We start from the raw sequence: 20,151 nt of genomic DNA, 5'->3' as shown, positions 1-20,151 counted from the left end.
ACCTTGGTAGAGCCATCCAGGAACAGGGCAAAGTTTCCACCTCCCCTTCAGGCACTGCCCCACCTACCATTTCCCACTCCAGCCATCCTCTCATGTTTCATCCTTTTCGTGCCAAATACTGCCTGAGCAGCACTGTCTGGACCAAATCATTGCATCTCAAACCCTCCTGCCAGCAGAAATCCTCACACCCCCCCAGGGCTGAGGCTTCACTGCATTTACATTGCTCTGGACATGTCTTACCAGACAGATAAAACTTACCCTGAGACAACCCACAGAGATAAGACAGGATTTGCTCTCGAGGATGTGTTACACTACAACAGCCTTCACAGCAGTCCTCATCTGCACAAATCACAGCTGAAATCTCCTACTGTGGCTTGTCACCAGATGTTTCCACTGGGAGATGGCTTTGCTAAGCTCCCATCATTGCCATTTCACCACAGTCCATTCCAACACTGTTAAAGCACTGACTCAAGATCTCTGCATGTCTTGGTGATGTTGCCACCACCATGTTCTCTACTACCACCAGAAGTAGTTTCATGCCTGTAAATCTCTTTATGCCACAGGTATAGCTGCAAACTTCAACAAGGTTTCGCAGAACAGTCCCATCCAACCTTTGTGAGGTCCTGGATCCGGAAAGCCAGCAGCTGGATTTGAGCACACAAGGACTGCTTTCACTACCTTGATAAAGAAAGACAGTTTCCTTTCTTCATGGAGAAAATACTCCTGGTGAATTAAACTCCCTAACAGGCAGGAATTAAAGCCATTCAGTGCTTCAAACTGTTGCAGGTCATTGCCTGTCTGTGTTTCTGAGAAGTTGAAATATGCATTCAAGAACAAAACCTTAAGAGGAGACCATAAAGTCTCCAGCTCAAAGACGTCAAGAGCAAACTCAGTCTCTGATAAGGTAGCAGCATAATAATCTGTGTCTGAACATGTATCAGCCCCATGGTCTGCCACAGAGGAGGTCCTTCCTGAGGCTGATCCAGCATCAGCACCCAGCTAGCTTCTAAACAACGTAAAAGCCTTTGCAGAAGGCACAGGGAGCTCCGCAAAGGTGTGAAACAAGGGTGAGGGGGCTGCCCCTCCTCTCTTCCCGGAGTGCAGCTAGCCAAGCACATGGTTTATATCCCCTGCTCCTCATCCTATTTCACAGGCAGTGGTGGAGGAGCTCAGCTTGGCCACACCAGCTGAGATGCAGCAGCGACCCGTGCAGTCCTCCCAGCAGGGTGCTGCTGGGACAGCAGCTGGAGGCACCCCACTAAAAATACCTACCAGCAATTTGTTCATCTCTTCAAACAAGACCTGAGCCAAATTACTGACAAACCTGCCAAGTTCAAAGCACTCCTGGCCTTTTTCCTCCTTCCCTTTACCAGCAGCAACTTTCTCCCAGAACAGATGCTCCAGACCAAACTCATCTGGCAGGACAGAGCAGAAACCCCAAGCCCACTCCCCTGAAACTAGTCAGGGGGGATCCAGACGCTGGAAAAAGGTGAAGTCAGTCACCCCTAGGACCAGTGACTGACCACAATGCCACTTTAGAGCTTGAGTTCATCAGATCCACGGTGACACCTCTGGCTCTTCTGCTCAACATAAGTCCACCTGCAACCTCCATGAAAACAGGGGGGAAAGCACAAGACCTGGCAAAGCCAAGGGACACTCGAGAGAACAGCTTTCAGAAGACGACAGATGACCAGAGACCGATCTCCCCGTGAAAAAAACGAGTGGCAGCCCTGCAGCAGCGATGCGATGTTTGCCCCCGTAACTCCTTTCGTCCCGTTCCTGACATCGTCCAAGGAACACAGAGATCCTGCTCCCACTGCAGAAAAGCAACTCCCTCTAGGGTAAAGCATGGCAACTGCCGAGCAGCGCTCGCCAGTGCAGGCCAACATTCCCCAAGCACCTTCAGCCATTGCACCCGCCAAGCTCTCGGCTCCTTGCACAGCAGCTCCCAAGGACTGATCCCCCGTGAAAGGTGGCTCCTCCAAAAGCAGACAGCTGATTCAGCAGAGATGCCTGGAGATCCTGCTGAACTACCCTGTGCTACTTCTCTCTTCTGCTTCCTCTCTGCAAAGCTTTCAGTAAGCTCTGACTGGTCTCAGTCCTGTTTATTCTGGCAAGGTAACACCTGGTGACCCTGCATGGAAATGGTCTCAAGGGGAAAGGGACTTCCTCGGGTGTCACTGCTCACTCATCCCATGATTTGTCACTCTCTACACAGCACTGGAATAGAAGAAAATGGTTGTGACCAGGGACAGGGAGGTTAATCCATCTAACAATACCTGGAGGCCAGGCAGGGGGATTTATTGAACCCACAGGAGTCATTCTGCTGGGAATTTTGTGCTGCTGATACCTCATTTCTGCCTTGCACTCATTCCCACCAGTCTGCCTCCAGCTTTGTCATGCCTGCTTTTAGGACTGGCTGACATGAGCTGTTTGATCCCTCACAAAGCTTTCATCCACCACTCCTACATTTAAAGTTTGCCTTCTCCATTATTAAATGGAGTATCTTCTTTACTCCCACCATCTCCAACAGCACTGGTATGAAGGGAGATGTCTGTGGGTTGTGGGAAAGCATCCACTCTGTGTTATGATAACCACCAAAACATGACTGGCAGCCTCGGTGGTTACATGTCACCTGTCACTATTAGTTACGAGGGGGAAAAGTCCTGATTCTCTGGGTTCATCTCTCCTTCAGCATCTAATTATGACACACGATGGGGATACCCAGCTTGGGGGACAACCTCTCCAGGCTCTTCATCCAGACCTAGTAGAATAAAGCCTATGACAGCAGGGCTGGTGCTGCTAAACATGGCTTACACATGGCAGTTTCATGAGAGGTCACCACAGACCTGCCCTTCCCCAGCTGCCAGGCTGAGCTGAAGCTTTTGGTGTCAAAACAGGAAAAGCTGTATGTGAACGTGAACTATAAGCTATGAGACACAGAGACAACAACTTCTCCTCAGGTCTGAAAACACACTAAATGACCAACCACCACTGGGCACTAACATGTAACGACATGCTCTCTCTTCTTGGACTTCACCCACCACACCCAAATATTCTATCCAACAAGCCCTGACTTGAGATACTGTTGGAAGAGTCAGGGGCACAAACTTTGCTTTTTAGAAAGCAAAGTACAGAGCTGTATCAGAACCCAAAATTAACAGACAGAGGGCAAAAGAAACGTAAGATTCATCTGCCCTCTCCATGCAGGGGTCCAGAGATGACCAGCACTGCTGTGCTACAAAGAAGGTTTAGGTTTTGAAATTAACACTGGAGGCTTCTGAACAAAGAGAGAGCAAGGAACTGGGACAACAGCACAGCAGGAACCACCAGCTCCCAAGAACAAGCTACTGGATCCCACTGGGACCTTTTAAAGGCAAGGTCCTGGGGTAATAGCGTTGAGGAAGAGCAGTCAGGGTGAAAAGCAGAGTAGGCCAGCAAATTACCCCAAAATAAATGACAACTTGTGAAAACACAGCCACAGAGATGAGCATTCCCTTGTCCTTCAGAGAGCTTTTCCCCACGTCAGATGCATGCTTTGCCAACACACTGCTAACAAGTTACTTTTTCTTCTCCCCAAGTTACCATGACCAAGCACCTGCAATATCAGAGTTGCTTCTGCTCTTCCCACACAGATGAGAAACATCTTTGTTAACAGAAGCCTTGCAAGCTATTTGTGGAGCAGAGTTCTCCAGAGGTGATTTGGATCAGTAATTCATTTATTTGAAGCACGAGATGCAAAATTTCCTTTTTCTCAGAAAGGGAGATACTTTCTTCTCAGCTTACTTTATGCTTTGCTTGCATTGCAAACCCTGTTTCATGAACTGTAAGGCAGGATGAAGCTCCCTGGATGTCCTCTGAACCCCAAATACATCACCATGGGAGTCGTGCTGACGCAGGACATAGACAGAAAGAGTTGAAAATGTATTATTTTAAATCAGTCTCTTCAAATCAACTTACCTGGGAAGACCCACTTACATTCAGCAAATCTCAAAACCACCATAGCAGCAACCTTTTCCACTTCCTATCCCTTCTCTAGGGTGGCCCTACCTGAAATCATGGTCTGAGATACTGCTTCCCAGCATCAGGCTACAGAGTTTCCAAGAGCAGTCAGCAAAACACTATTCCACACCGTCTTGATCCCTGATGTAAGATCAAGATGTTCAGACAACAAAATATATGGTCAACTCCAAAGGCTTTGAGATGAAACAGAAGAGACAGGAAACACCTCTGGTCCACTGTCAGTTCCCAAGGTGGTCATCATCAAGCCTACCAAGGAACTGTCAACCCTTTCCATCAGTGCCTTGCCAAAGGTGGCCAGCAAACCAAGGACTGAGAAGAGGGCGAGCACTGAAGTTGGGCATCTCCCAGCCCCAGCCAAAGACATGTGTGAGGAGATGTTTTCCTGGGCCTCTCAACTCACTAATGCCCTCCTCAAAATGATGCTTCTGTGTCATCATTGCTGCTTTCAGCCTGCTGCATGTTGTTGTGTGTGGTGGCAGGGTCCCTTTGGCTACATGTGGAGACGTATTGCAAGACTTGCTGGCACCACCCCAGAGATGAGAAAAATGTGCAGGGACTTAGGGCTGAAAATCATGCTAGGTCAGTACCTGCTAACAAAAAGGTCAAGCATCTACTTGGCACTCCTGGTTTCCCCTCTCGGGGGAAGCAGGAGCGTATTCCATCACCACCCACTCCTGCCTGTGAACACAAGTGACTTGGCCAATTCTGCTTGAACAGGTGACCTATGACACAAGCCTCAGCCTGTCACCTTGAGCGCCTGGGCTTCACAAACACTTTCACCTTGACTTCTCAACTCTCCTCCAGGCTGCTCCATGGAGTACCCACAAAATCCATCAGCTGTTAAGAGGGAGCAATAAAAATGTGTCTCAGCTGGGTTGGTCTGAAAAGTTTCTTCTTCCACCACAGCCAGACACCACCAACAGCCGCAGGACTTCTTCCCAAAGTTCTTTGAAGCACAGTCTCAAGCCCTATTATCTCTGCTGTTCATAACCACACTCCTTTGATTATCGAGAGATCTCTGAGTAATTTATAAGTCCACAAGCTCCTGTGCTAACAGGGCCATAAATCACCTTTACAGCCCCCGCTGCCTACTGTTCAGGGGGCGGTGGTGCTGAGCTGGCCACGGAGCTGGGTGAAGGGAGGCAGCAGGAGCAGGCTCTGCCTTCCCAAAGCCTCCACCCTCTGCAGCAGAAGGCAGGTTTGTTCCACACGGGCCGGATGTTTGGTTTTTGAAGGATCCAGAGAGGATTCCAGCCCATGTCCTACCTCACTATGTTTTCCCCGCCCGACACCGAGACAAGCACACAAAAGAGGGTTTTCTTTTCACAAAGTCAGACCGAAGGAGGAGGCTGGTTTTGGCTATTTTCCTCAAGGAAAGATGCTGCCCATCTAATAATCCCTAAATGGGCAGTGGGTTGTTGGGCTTTCATGTGTGCCTCCGAGCCTCCCCTTGCTGTGCCAGGTCGCTGGTTTTCTTTTCCACAGAGTTGCAAAAGCCCTGAATAACAAGGTTTGTGCATGGAAGTGCTGACACAAACCCTAACTACAGCATCCTGAATATGATACCAGAATAAGGACGCTCCCTGTGTGGCCCAGTGCATGGATAAATAAAGCATTTCAGCAGCCAGCACCGACAGATCATAAACCTCCACGAGCATAAATACCAACAACAACCCAAAAAGATTAGAGGGCTTACGGGCAAGGCAGGCTGCAATGATTTAGAGGTGGGGTGGAAGGGTCATTATTGCTGAATAGGTGGGGGCGAGCAGGCCAAAGAAATCAATAAACCATTCTGCTCCCAGGGAAGGAAGGGGCCACGCTAATTGTGCAAACATACATTTTCCGCTTCAGGCTGGAGATCCCCAGCTCCCCCAACACGGATGGATACAGGCAACCTGCACCATCCTGCTGAGAAATGAGACCTTCACCCCAAGATACGTGCCCCAGGAGCTTCACCACCCCAAAGGACAGCTCACCTATGCACCAAACTGTGGGTGCAACTCACTGCTGGAGGCAGCTTCAAAGCAAAGCTGACCCAGGCAGTGTTCATCTCCAGCTCCACTAATTTAATTTTTTAGACTTAGTACCCAGTTGGGATAAGGATCTCAGCTGCTTTCAATATCACCATCAAGGCAGAGCTTTTCCAGCACCCAGTTCTAACACTGTACAAACAACCAACAATCCCTGGCAGCACCAGCTATCTTCAAGCACCAAAGACAGGCTTTGGGACCAGCTTCACTCCTGACAAAAGCACCACGTTTGCAAGTTGCCACACTTGCACCACAGGTGGAGGTGGCCTCAAAATTACCCTCCACAGATGACTGCATCTTACAGCAAGCATGGACACGAAGTTCTGCAGCTGGGTTTCCAGGCACACTGCTGCTGAACTACAGAGTTCAAAGGTGACAAGCAACTCCCTCTTTGCCTCTTCTCCCTCAATCCTCCCCATCAATTCCTTTACCTTTTCTCCCCCACTTTCTTCCTGGGGATCAGAGCAATGACATAAAAGACATCAGCTTTGGAGACTGAAGCCCATTTAAAACAGAATAAATATCTATTATACAAATAAATAACTACTTATGCCCAGTAACTATTAGGAGCAAACAACCATTTGTACCTAGAAGCCCATTGTTGGGACATACAGCAGGAGGCCCTTCAGGGATCCAGGGGAAATCAGTGAAGCCTGTTATTCCCACTAAGAAACTCAACATCACAAGCACATACAGGCACTAATGGTAACCATCTTCATTCCCAGCTAACCAGAACTGTGCTGATGCTGATGGTAAAAGCAAACAAACCTGCTCTGGTCCTTCTGCATGAGCCAGTCTCCTCCTTTGCTGTTTCTTGAAAGATATTTAAATAAAATGCTTTTTATCTCAGTTAATAAAACAGCTTGAAAACCACCTAGGTCATGTCAAGTTTAGCTATTGGATTTCAATTTTACTCGGGATCCTGAGAGCTTTTAAAATCAGTAATTTCATCTTCCATATAGAAATACATTCCTCAATGGTTTCACTGCAAAAATATTCCTAAGAATGGATAATTCTGCTGTTCGTGTACTAAAATTCACATTGAAAACCCCCATAAGACTGAGCCTTATCAAAAGTATGGCATAAACCATGTGCTGAATTTAATCCAAACCAAGCTGTCAATCTGCTTTCAGGATCAGATATAACAATCATGGCAGCTCAGGGCCAGAAATAAAGAGCAAAGTTTGTCTCCTTACAGAAGACTTGTACTGATCTCTGTGCTCCAGCATGGAAATCTGTACTCAGCCCACGCTGGGAAAATAGGACTTCTTATTGTTCTCCTTTGCTAAGTTAGGGAACAGGTTTTTTTTCACTTTAGATTTCTGGTTTCCCATTTTCAGGCAATAATTCTCAACAGCATTGGAAAATAAATCCTTTTTTGAGCAGTTTAAGTAGTCAAACTAAGAAATAGAGGCATTAGCATCAGTAAGGTGCCTCCCAAAGTTTGGGCTGCTGCATGCCCACACAGTTTGCAGGTACCAGAGAGAGCCCAACACACTTTGCTGTACCCATCATCAGTCACCAGCAGTGGGAGAAAAATGCTGCTGGAGGGGAAATTCAGGAGGCTTTATAACATGAAGCCTGTGATTCCCCAACAGCCCTTCTTTGAATCACCAGCATGCTATCAAGCACCATGCCTGGGTCCAGACATCTCTCCACTCTCCAAGCACCCTCTTGCAAGGAGACCCTGCAGGCACCTAGCACACAGCAACCTGTTTGGGCTGGGAATGCCTATAGCTCCTGCCTGGCCTGGGAATTCCTATAGCTGCCCACCTCCTTGGGTCCATCACCCAACTAAGCAAGAAGCTTTGTGAGTTTAGACTTGTGAGCTTAGCCTTGCACAGATTTGTCTCAGAAGTGAGACCTCACAATTTAACCTGTCATGGTTCAGCTGCTTGGCACAGACAGTGATAGGGTGTGCAGGGGAAATCAGGCTCCCAGAGAGAAACTGAAATGGCACAAATACGTTCCATTCTCTTGGTTGTAAAATTCAAATGGCAGTTAAATTCCTATTACCTACTCTTTCAACATAAACAGGCAAAAGCAAGCCCTCTGCCTCTCTGGCAGGCCATTCCCATTTCCTTGCTGTCTCTCCAAACCAGAAGCTGGAGGCCCTGCTGCAATCCCCATGATAGCAGGGTCAGGAGAGAGAGTGATGCTCTTAGAGTGCCTCAGGGCAGTCCAGTCCTGTTCCCTGCCTTGCCAGTTCCTTAGTGAGGGCTACTTTAGAGGAACAAGCCCAGCAAAGCACCGGTGCAGCCACCTTAATCACCACACTCACATCTGCAGGCAGCTGCACACCTCACAAAGATCAGCCCAGCAGGTTGGCTGTCAGTTGTGCCCCAGCTTGGTCACGTTGGCTTGCGGGTCAGAAGACATCCCTTGTAGGGCTGATATAATACCATTATACACTCACAAAATAAACATGCCATATAAGCAGGACAGCTCCTCTGTGCTGCCCACAGAACCAGGCAGAGCTGCTCACATTCCTCCCTGCCATCCTCAGAGGTACCACCAGCTTGGCTGGTCACTGAAAACCCTGATACAGAAACCCACATGCTTGGTTTTGCACTGTGAATCTTCCCATCCCTGACAGTCCCCTGGTCAGGCTGCCTCAGCACACAGCAGAACGACCCACACAAGTTCCACTCCTAATTTCAGATGAAGTTTGTAAAAGATCTGCCTGCTCTCCAGGATAAAAATGCCATGTGTGCACAGTACCAAACATTACTCCTGTCACAGGCCCCAAGGATGAGAGCTGCTGGTTCTTCTATTGATTGCTGGGGGGCTGTTTGCTATTCTGATCTCAGCTGGTAGGAAGTCTCCCCAATCACAGGGAGGTCACGACCACAGGGTCAGAAACCTGCACTACATACATCATAATTTATTTTACAGATAATCAATACCACACTGCACCATGCAATCTTACAGTACAGCCCCATGCTCAGGGGCTAGTGCTGCTCAACCAGGATTGCAGCCTTGAGGCCTGGCAACTTAGGGGTGTTAAAATCAGCTTCCATTTCATAGTTAGGAATCTCAGAATCCCAGCATGGTGAGTGCTGGAAAGGACTCCTAGACATCATCTAGTCCAACCCTCTTGCTAAAGCAAGATCACTCACAGCAGACTGTCCAGGATCACAATGTCCAGGGAGGCTTGAAACCTCTCCAGAGAAGGAGACTCCAAAACCTGCTCCAGGACTCCAGCACCCTCAAATTGTGGCTGGAAGTAAGTACCCTACTCACTAGTAGTTTGTGCATTCATATAACCAAGGCAAATTTGCAATGAAGGAGGTGAGCCCAGTTCCACCAGTGAGTAGGAGAACCCCTGTGATTCTAGCACTGCAGTGCCAGCTTTCCAGCCCAGCCCTTTCTCCAAACAGATTAACAGCCACGGAGAAGCACCCAAATGTCTTCTACTAATACTGTCTTTCATCTCATTTTCTGATTTATATTCCCAGGACTGCATACCTCACTAGCCATGCCCACGGTCACCCAGCACACATGCTGCAAGCCCAGTTATTTACCAGGCTTACCAATGCTCCCTGAATTCTCCTGTTAATTCTGCAGAAGAGTAGCTCAGAGTATTCCAAAAGATACAACAGATTTTTAACAAGTTGTCCTTGAAAACGATGCCAAAGATAGTATTGTGGCAGGAAAGAAAGAGATTTGTAACATGCAGTAGGAGAAAAAGGAACTGGGAGAAATAAGGAGTGCTGGAAACACCTTGCAGGAAGAGCAATCCGTTCTTAATTGCTGCATCCTGGTGTTTGTGTCCATGCAATATGCAGTTCCCTGGTACCGGCACCAAGATTTTGCATTCATCACCCTCAATGTGATTTGGATTGTAAAACAAGAGCAAAGGAAACACAGGGCACACCTGGACCCGTGTCACCACTTCCCTCAGTGCCATACCCATCACAGGCAATATTCAGCCCCTCAGCCTGGCCAGCAGCTGGAGCAAGGCTTGGCAGTCCCAGTCTGTCCCAATGAATCCAGTGAAACAATTCCTCACCTTCCACCTGCACGTGCAGTGAGATCAAGGGCTGGGTTCTGCCTCATCTCCCATCAGCACCACCAGGGCCTGACAAGCTGTTCCCCACTAGGTGAGCAAGACCCTTCCTCACTCCCTGCTTTTTATCCAGGTTCAACTGCTCCCCAAGGCGGGAGCTGTGATCACCCAGAACTGTAGCCTCAAAGCATTGCCCTTTCCTCCCAGTTTGCCTCCAAAGCAAACTTCACCTCAGCCGACATAGCCAGTGAACTCAATAAGCACGCACACCAGAGGAGCAGCACTATGCTGAGACAGGCTCTGTATGCAGGAGGGTGCTGTTGGATGGTGTTACTGCACTCTTAAGGTCAATATGTTGAAAGCATTTTGGATTTCCCAGCAGTATAACCCCTTTTCTGCTGACTGCAGCAGAATAAAGCACATAACCTCAAGAAGCCAGTGCATGCAGTGAGTAGAGTGTAAGAAGAGTTTGGCAAAGGGAACAGTGCTGTGCCAGGGGACGATGTGCTGGCACTATGTAGGAAGCACTGCCCTGTGTTTCAGCTTGAAATCCAGCTCTGTGGGCTAAAAAGCAGCAAAGTGGTGAGGCACTGCCCATGCCTGGTTTGAAGCAAGCTGGTGAGCCTGGTGCAGGGGCACGAGCCCCACAGCCTGGCCCTGGCTGAGTGGGGAAGATTGGCACATCAGCTCCCACCCACCGCAGCCCCCAGCACAGCAAGGAGCTTGCACAAAGGGAAACACGCAGACCATGACAGGCTAAGCCTCCTCCTTCCTCTCTGTTCCCCTTTCTTTCTCTTCATGCTATGGCGAGGATGCTGAATGCCAATAGGGAAAGACTTTGGCAGAGCCAGACAGTCTTTTCTATTTTGTTGGGGTTTTTTCTTACTTTCCCTCCAGCTGCTTCACCAGATGCCTAATCCTCTGTGGACATCTGGAGAGGGACCAGGACACAGAGGCGACATAGCAGGTAGGCAGAGTAATGCACAGCTCTGCATAATTTCTGTTTGTACCTGCTGCTAGGGCACAGCAGGTGATCAGGCACAAAAACCCAGGGAAAGAAAGGAAAAAAAATAAGGTTCAGACCTGCCAGAGATGCAGATTCCAACTTGGAAGTCCCCCTGGTCTCAGAAGCAGAACATCTCTCCAAAGCATGAGAGGCTGAAGGGCAGGAGGGTATTCAGGCGCCTTCTGGTGCCCACAGCTTCTATACCTTCCAAGTACACATTGCATGACTCACCCCAGCCTTCCTGGTACCAGAGCAGTTTGCAAAGACCCCAGGAAGAGGCCCTGGTAGCAGGTATCCATCCCAAAATACCCCTGCCCAGGCACTATCAGCAGACAGTCATTGGTGTTTTCTTCCCCTTTTAAATCATGCTGTGCCCTGAACACACCTGCTTTTGTCACTGCTGATAGCCAAAGTGTCTGCACCTGGGGGAAATCCATGTGAAAACAGCTATTGCTCAGATAGGATGGAGGGAAAAGAGAGTCTGACAGGGGTTTTCCCTGTGTCTAAGGAAAGGAAGAGACACATAAAAATATTCCCAAGGATCCAAGAAGTAGCTTTATAGATAAAAAAAAAAAACAAGTATTTTCAGTCCTAGGGGAATCCTTCTCTTGAGCTCAGACTCCCACAGTGGAGGCAGATATCTGCTCACCAGCCTCACCAGCTTGGTGCTGTCAGTTTACAGCAAAATCAGATATTCTGAATGGCCACCTGGGTCCCCCTGATGCTGTTCATCCTGTTCATCGTTTGGGGGTTGGACTCAATGATCTCTTAGGGTCCCTTCCAACCCCTGACATCCTGTGATCCTGGAAGCTCTAAGCAGTCATCCTCCACCCCCTCTCACCAAAGGATCTGCCACCAGATACATCACCACAACCCAGAGGCTTGGGAAGCATCATCACCCTTTGCTTGCTCTGCTTTTGGAACACTATGGCCAAGCTGCTCTACAAATACCAAACAAGTGGGGTTTGAGCAGACATCCCTCTTGTGAATCTCTGCACTGCTCCAAACCCAGCCTCACTCATCTCCACCCAGCCTTGGATGAACCAGAGGCAGTAAGGAGATATCAAAAGGTAACCACCACAATGTGACAAGCTACCTCAAACGGGACATCTGAACCCTATACCTACTGAATGCTGCTAAGGGCTCTCCTCAACCATACTGAGTCATTCTCTGTCTCTCTGAGGCATTCTACACATCTCTAGAGCCCTGAAAAAGCCAACAGCAACATATGCAGGTGCACAGATCAACACTTTCCAGCAGCAGCTCTGCCTTGCTGCCCACAGCCACAACATATCGAGAAGATGCTAAGCCCTCAAATGCTGAAAGAGTTCATATTTGTTTCGGCCTCACTGAGATGTGAACCTAGAAACCAGCTTCATCCTTGCAAGTCTTCCTGCTAAATGTGTTTAAGGGGTCTTCTAGCAGAGGACCTGTCCCAGAACATTGAAGAGCCAAGGACCATGGCAAGCAAAGGCAGCCTGGGCCCAGGGTAGACAGTCAACAGCCACCACTGGATCGTGGGCTGCATACCCCCATCTTTGCAGGAAGAAAGCTCATGCCTGCACTCACCCTGTACTAATCTCAGTCTCACTTCTGCCATGGGAGACCCAGAGCATGCATCAACACAAGGACCAGGCCACTGCCACTCAGCAGAGCTGGGCTTACCCGCTCCAGCTCAGACTGCTGCTCCAAGGTGTCTCCTCTTCCCCCACGAGCCCAAGTTCTCCAGAGACCAGAAGGCAGAAGCAGGACATGAGGAATGGCTTCAGAACACACCACTTCGAGACAGGTGCAATAAGTCATCAGGAGAGAATAAAAATCACCTGTGCTGACCAGCACAGCGGTTTCAAGGAGAGCAAGGGGGCTTTAAACAGCAACTAGAGATCTAATACACAACCAAACCCTGCCTCTGCAGACCCACACAAGCAAGCACTGCATTCCACCACCACAAGTCAAGCAGTAGCACTGACCCAGCACTGTAGACCATCTCATCAGTTCCAGCTCATAATGGGGTTGTACACTTCATCAACATTGCTGATCTCCTGGTCCTCCAATTAAATCAGCTTTTGGCAATGTAGCTTCTCCTGTCTTCTCATTAAGAGTCATCAGCGATCAGAAAAATCCACAGAAAACTTCCCAGCCTTCCTCTACTGTATTTTGTCCTTCACACCTTCACTTCTGTAACCTGTGTGTCAGCAGCCCAAGTTCTCCAAAGACCAGAAGGCAGAAGCAGGACATGAGGAACAGCTTCAGAACACACCACTTCTGAGACAGGTGCAATGAGTTATCAGGAGAGAATAAAAATCACCTGTGCTGACCAGCATAGCAGTTTCAAGGAGAGCAAGGGGGCTTTGAACAACTTCACTTCTATAACCTGTGTCAGCAGCCCAAGTGCAGAGTGGGCCAAGGCAGGGAGGTACAGCATGGCAGGAAGCACAGTGAGACAAGACTGGAAAACAGCCCTCACTTCAGATGTTTTCATGGAACCTTCATCCAAGGGCAGTCTGATACCCTCATAGAGCAGGAGGCAGGTGCTGACATAGGGATACTGTGCTGAGGAATCCATCATCCCAGGCCAGGCTTAGCAGAGATGACAAGGACAGGATCTCACAAGGACCTGTGAGCTGCAGGATGCTGAGTCCCCAGCAAGTCTCAGCACACAAAGCTTTGCCATGAGGAGCTCCATCAAAGTAACATCTGCCCTGTCCCACAGCATGGGCTTCAAGAGCAATGCAGTGATGCCCAAGTCTCAGAGCCTCCATCCCTAGTAGCACACACAGCCTTGGCTACCATCTCCAGACAGATGCCCATGCTACCAAGGCGGGGAGAGGGCAGGTGGGCACTCATCTGCAGGGAGAGCAGACATGAGAATTACCTTCCTGGAGCGAGTGGTCCAGCACACTGCCTTCAGTGCCAGCCACCAGCGTTGCTGCCAGGAGGGTGAGGGCAAGGCAAGCAGAGATCCTTGGCTCCAGCACTGCTTCACACCCACAGGCAGGGCTGCCAGGACACCATGTCAAGGCAAGCCGGGCTGTGAAAAGGACGAGGCTCCGGCTTGTCCACGGCAGTGTCCTCGGTGCCGTTCAGTGTCACTCGCATCCGGCTGCCCCGAGGAGACCAGCCGCGGAGAAGCAGCGGGGAGAGGGGGGGAGCCGCTCAGCAGGCTCACAGCTCCGACATGTGCTGCCGCAGCTTCGCCAGACCGCAGGATCTGGCTCACTGAACGTGTGGAAGCAACACTTCTCTGTGTCTCACTTTACAAACCCCAAACAATAACTGTCTGTCGCTGCACAGGAGCTCAGAAGAAACATAAGTTGCTATTGGCATGGCCCGCAGCAGCCTTCCTCTTACACAACACCAGCAGATGTGAAAATAGCCCAGTGCTGCCTTGTGCGCTCCTCTGACCTCCTGTTTGCTTCTGGATCAGATTCCAAAGCTGGATCTTAACCTACAAGAGCCATAAAAGCAAAGGATTTGGCCCTATCAGGGACCTCTTAATAATCTAAGACAGATGCACTTCATGTAGAAGAACACACAGAGGTTTATCAACCTCTGCTCTGAGGCATGGCCATGGCAGCCCACACCAGCATCACCCCATGCTCTGGCTGATGATGTGCTGGAGATGGTCCAGGGCAGAAGAGCTGGAATCTCTTGCAAACTAGGGAAACACCCAAAATCTCACAATCTTGCACAGCCTACACTGAACCTGCCTCCAGGCCTTAGTAAAGGAGGTCACATGTTCCTGACCCCAAGGTCCTAAGGGTCACTTGGGTTGCCAGAGCTGGCATAGCACAGGAGATGCTATCCATCTACCAAAGTGCTCCTAGGCTTTCTCAGTCATGTGAAGAGCAGGGACGGACTGCAAAGCCAAATTCAAAACCACTCTGGGACACAAAGAGGGAAACAGCACGTAGAGGACAAATTGCTCCTGGAAGTCTGAAAAAACATCAGGAGAATTAAGCTGAAAGATGTTAAAAACAAGCAACAGAGGGAGAGCTTAGTTACCACTGGTGAAAAGGGCATCTCTAGGAACAACATGTGTAAATAAATTAATCCCTCCAGTGTCCCCAAGAATATTCAGTGTCCCTGCTGCCTTGAGGACTGCAGCTACCCCAAGCAGCAGAGGAACTTCCCAAGATGCAAGAGAAAAGAACAAGACAAGGACATTGCTGGCATGGGGGAAGGGATCAAGAGTGAGCTGTCCTCACAGCCCTGCAAGGTACATGGCTGCTTTTACAGCCACACCATTGCGCCAGCTCCCATCAGCTGTGCTTCAGCAGTGCTCCTCTCTGACCCACCACACATTATGCCCCAGCATCTCTTGGTGGAAATGTCGCCCAACAGCAAAGTTCTGGAGGATTCAAATTCACAGAGGAGTCTAAGTCCTGCTCCTGGAAACTCCCATCACTCCAACCTCTTGACATTCTGGGATGGGTAGCACCTCTCTATTGTGCCACGACCCTCCCATAGATGATGCTACATACAACTGTGTCACCTACACGTGTCTGTAAAGGTGGGCACAGGGTTTACAAGAAAGCTCTTAGCCAACTACATCACCTCACATCAAAGCACCACAGTCTTCGTATATAAGTAATTAAGAGAAGACACAAAACATCTGAGCCATGGTATTCTTCTGCAGAATATCCCCAGCCCAAATGCATGACAGAGAGATTTCTACCTTTGCATGCAGAGCCACAGGGTGACAGCCAGCAGCTGGGGAGCAGAATTCTAAAACTAAGACGTGGGATGACCTGCTTGGTCATGGCTTGCACGGGAGGGCGAAAGGCAGCCTTAGAACGTAATCCATTTCAGGCACTCCTAAATCTCCCCAATACAACACAGAGCCCTTTAAGCAAAACTAAACAACTTCCTTTAGCCTAAATAAATATTAAAGCTAAGTGACGCATTAATTTACTCCAGTTCACCAAAGGCTAACTCCTACCCAAACTGATCACTATAAAAGAAATCCTATAATCCCTGGCTCCCATTCAGGCTCAAAACATGTAATCCCATGAATAAATCTAGAAAGAACGTGTAACAAAACGGGCAATAAAAACTTACAGCAGTCACATCTTTTCATCTACCATTAATACTGTAAACACTCACTCGAAGGCCCTTGAGTATGACTAATCTAAGGTTTTTGGCTCCCAACACTAATCACCACAGGAGCTCACCCCTCGGTGTAACACCCAGCGAGCCCCACTGCCCCTCCAGCCAGCACACCTCCGCAGTGCCCATCCACAGAGAATCCTGCCTCAAATCCCACAGAACACTGCCAAATCAGCACGAAAGGGAGCAAGTATGGTTCCAATAGCACCAGAGCTTTCATTTTTTTTAAACTTTTTTTTTGTCCTTTTTTTTTTTTTTCATAATTTTATTGCCTTGGAAGCCTGCGAGCTCCAACTGTATAAATGCCAATAACTTCCCAAGTTTTAAGGCTGCTGAAGTAAGAGATCAGATTTTAGCAAGTGCTTTCCAGGCAGCCAGCCAAACTTTTTCTGATTCACTAAAAGCACCAAAGGGAGGGGGAGAGGGAGGGGGCTGGAGGGCTGATTAACTTCAGTTACCGCACAAGCGCAAAAAGAAACGTCTCCCCTCCGCAAAGGGTGCCATCGCTGCAAGCCCTGTGTGGCCTCATACTCCTCGGGCTTGAAAAACACCCCAAAAGGCACTGGGAAAACACTCCCGCAGAAACGTCTCCCAGCCGCAGGGTAAATTACAGCTGTGGATCCTCTCCTGCCCAGGAGCCTGCTCCGCCGAGGGGGAGCTCTGCTGGTGCTAGGTTCGAGCTGCAGTTTCCAGAGGGGATGAGAAGAAAAATGCACCCGGGGATTTTTTGGAAGAGTGGGGGAGCAGGGTATGGGGCTGGTTTGGATTTTAGCTTGGCCAGAGGGATGAAACTCCCTCCAAGGCTGACGTCGTGCTCATTCGGGACCATCCCTCACTGTCGCTGGGTTATCTTCAAAAGGGTGAGCAGGTGCAATCGCAGCCAAGGCACTATGCAGGGCCAAGGGGGTGGCACAAGTGTCCCCCAGTCTCACATTGAGATGGTGTCCTGGTGCCAGCAGAGCAGTGGCACCTGCTCTGCCCAGCCCCGCAGGTGGGTCTGCTCTGGCATTCTCAGTTAAATCCCCATCATCCCGGGGAAGCATGTGGCTCTGTGGATGCGGCCACTCCAGCATCCCCGGCCAACCATCCGCATCCTGCAGGCGTTGGGCTGCAGAGCCTCGACACTCAGGGTGTTCCTCCAACGGCTTCATTCCTGCCGAGGCAGGATCAAAGGCAGGATCTGACTTGGATGGCTTTCTACTGAATAATGGGGAGGGAGCACGCAGCCTCCTTCTCCTGGCTAGGAAAACTCGTGTTTTTCAAAGTATCAGTTTTTGGGAGTAAATTCCCTAGGAGGGGGAAGAAGAAGAAAAAAAACCCCACCAAACAAAAAAAAAAAAAGGGGAAAAAAAAAAGAGGGCGATCAGCAGAGCGCCTGCTCTTCTAAGGCAAGTGCATCAATCAACATTGTGTAAGGAGGAGAGTCCAGCACTCCCTCTCACATCATTAGCCAGCCTAATGCACTCCAGAGGATCCCGCTACCGGCGCACCCGGCTGCGCCCCAGCCCGCACCGGACGGCCAAGCGCCCGCAGCCTCAGGTTCCCCCCGCACCAGCGCTCACCCAACCAAGGAGACTGAGGGAGTGGGGCAGCCTCTGTCCATGGCAAGGGACACTCCAGCATCTGGCACTGGTGGGGATCGGTTTAATATGGCTATAAAAACTAGAGGGGAGGAAAGTGAAAGCCTCAGCCCAAAGTGCCTGGCACTGCGGGGTCAGCAGCTGCCTTTGTTTCTGTTTTCCAACCAAAAGCGAAAGAGGACAGAAAGGACACGTACCTGTACCTGAAAGCACAGCAGCAGGAAATGTAAACATCTGGAGAGGAGAAAAAAAAAAAGGCAACAAGAGATCAAATGATGCGGTAAAACGGTAAAAGTTGCTTAGTTTTGTTATTTTATTGCTTTTTTTTCCCTTTGTTTTTGTTTGCAATTCTTTTAAAGGGCGCAGAGCCATACGCTGCTCAGGAAAAAGACTCGCGTCCCGATTCCCACCTGATTGCAAGGAAAATGCAACCGGAGCCTCCAAAAGGAAAGTTTAAAAAAATAGGAATAGTGAAACCAAGGAAAAAATGTTAAAAATAAAATAATATTTTGTTTAAAAAATCGAAACAAAAATATGGAAAAATATGCCATAATCCTTACAGGCAAGTGCAGGCTGAGAGCAGTGAATACATCGCTGGGCGAGGAGAAGAGGGAGGTCAGTGGCTTCACGCTAGCGGAGTGCAGTCCCCCACCGCCGCCCTGACATGGGAGCGATCCGGCCGGCGAGCTCCGCTCCGCGCCGTTCCGCGCCGCTCCGCGCCGCCGAGAAGTTGTGGTACCGCCCGCTTTGCCTCCTCCGAGTGACTCGCTTAGGCATCAGCTCTCCTCTCCCCCTGTCTCTCCTCCTCCTCCTCTCCCTCTCTCTCTCCGCCTTTGGGGGGGATGAAGGTGCTTATTGTCAGTAACTTCCGATCATCAGCGAGTGCCCCCCCGCCGCCGCCCCCGGGCCAGCCCTGCGAGGCGAATAAAGCCTCTCGGCGGCCCCGCGCCCGTTCCGCGCCTCGCTCCGCTCCGGCGGCATGGCGATGCGCGGGGCGCGGAGCGGGAGGCGGGACCCGCCCGGGCAACCCCCTGCGGGGTTGGCACCGCCTGCGCGGATGGGGCACCGCCCGCCTGCGCAGCACGGCCCGGGGGGCAGCGACGGCGGGGAGCGGGTGAATACAAAATAGGGAGGAATTTTAAAAGGAGAGAAAGGGGAGAGGGGGAGGGGGGAGGCGGCGGGGGTGCCGGCCCGACGGAGCGGGCAGAGCCACTGCTGGTCCGGACCCCCCCTACTCCCAGCAGACCGCACCTCGCACCCGCTCCCTGCCCGGCCTCGTCCCGATGCACTCTTACCTTGGAGCGGGCAGCCGCGCGTCTCGTCCCCGGCCAGCTCCGGGCGGGCGGTAGCCCCGGTGCGGATCTCCCCGGCCCTGCCGCCGCTCGGGCAGGCAGCCGCCGCTCCCGCTCGGGTCCATTAGCCCAGCTCTGCCCGGCCCGGCTCCCACGACGGGCGCTCTGCAGCGGGGTCAGGTTGCCGAGGTTGCCGGTGCTGCCAGCGCTGCCCGCCGCTCCGGTACGCTTCGCCTGCCCTCCAGCGGCCACGCGGCCGCCCAGCACCGCTCGGCGCGACTCAGCTCGTCCTGCTGAACCGCTGCAGCCCAGGGGGCAAATCCAAGAGGCTTCCTCGCTCTGATGTATGTATTTAAGTTAAAGTCTGAAAAATGGACGGCCTAGGAGCGTGCGGTGCCTCCTTCCCCTCTCTGGAAACTGGTTAGTAGCAGATAAAGTGCCAGGAACCATCCACCTCTGCGCAGAGCACTGCTTTCTGAGGAGAGAGAACATCAGTTAACACCTTGTTAAGTGAGAACACAACCATCGCCCATAACGCCGAGCCTTCCAATTTCTCCACTCCAGCAAGAGCACACATCGGCACAGCATGGTAGCATCCTACAGCTGTGGAGGCTGAGGCGTCTGCTCCCCCCCACAAATCAAGTGTCACCCTTAGTCCCCACAGTGCACCACCGGGGAGCCCTCAGACACCAAATCACTGGTTTCAGGCCCAAGAGGCATCAAAAGCATTTAAAATTTTGAAAAGAATGACCCAAGGAAGCTCTTACAGAGCCTCCATGTTACACAACCAGAATCCCAGGCTGGTAAGGGTTAGAAGAGCTCTCTAAGAGATCTCTGCTAAAGCAGGGTCACCCACAGCAGGTTGCACAGGATCAAAATGTCCACCTGAGTTCGGCATCTCCAGGCCTCCAGCACCCTCACAGCAAAGAATTTCTTCTTCACATGCAGCTGGAACCTCTTAGGTTCCAGTTTGTGCCCTGTGCCCCTTGTCCTGTCACGGGGCACCATTGGCAAGAGTCTGGCCGCATTCTCTTGCCCCCCACCCTTCAGCTGTTGCTGAGCATTGAGAAGATCCCCTCCCAGGCTGCCCTTCCACAGGCCT

General features: G+C 50.6%; 1 protein-coding gene across 3 annotated transcripts in view; it reads right to left on the bottom strand.

Annotated features, from left to right (window-relative positions):
* FGF18 (fibroblast growth factor 18) overlaps positions 1-20,151 on the bottom strand; it is a 76,775-nt gene that overhangs the window by 56,500 nt on the left and 124 nt on the right. The window contains exons 2-4 of one of the 3 annotated variants that reach the window (XM_064161645.1): positions 19,053-19,524; positions 18,318-18,588; positions 17,955-17,991 (exon numbers count right to left, since the gene is read on the bottom strand). In XM_064161645.1, the coding sequence (XP_064017715.1) occupies positions 17,955-17,991; positions 18,318-18,349 (69 nt within the window). In that variant the 5' untranslated portion in view covers positions 18,350-18,588; positions 19,053-19,524. Of the gene's footprint in view, positions 1-11,145; positions 11,230-17,954; positions 17,992-18,317; positions 18,589-19,052; positions 19,559-20,151 lie in introns of those variants that run through there. The other 2 variants (XM_064161646.1, XM_064161647.1) reach the window with 2 other exon arrangements.

This window comes from Pogoniulus pusillus, chromosome 22 (assembly GCF_015220805.1).
Source record: "Pogoniulus pusillus isolate bPogPus1 chromosome 22, bPogPus1.pri, whole genome shotgun sequence".
Lineage (NCBI taxonomy): Eukaryota > Metazoa > Chordata > Aves > Piciformes > Lybiidae > Pogoniulus > Pogoniulus pusillus.
This window is presented reverse-complemented; position numbering and strand designations above follow the sequence as displayed.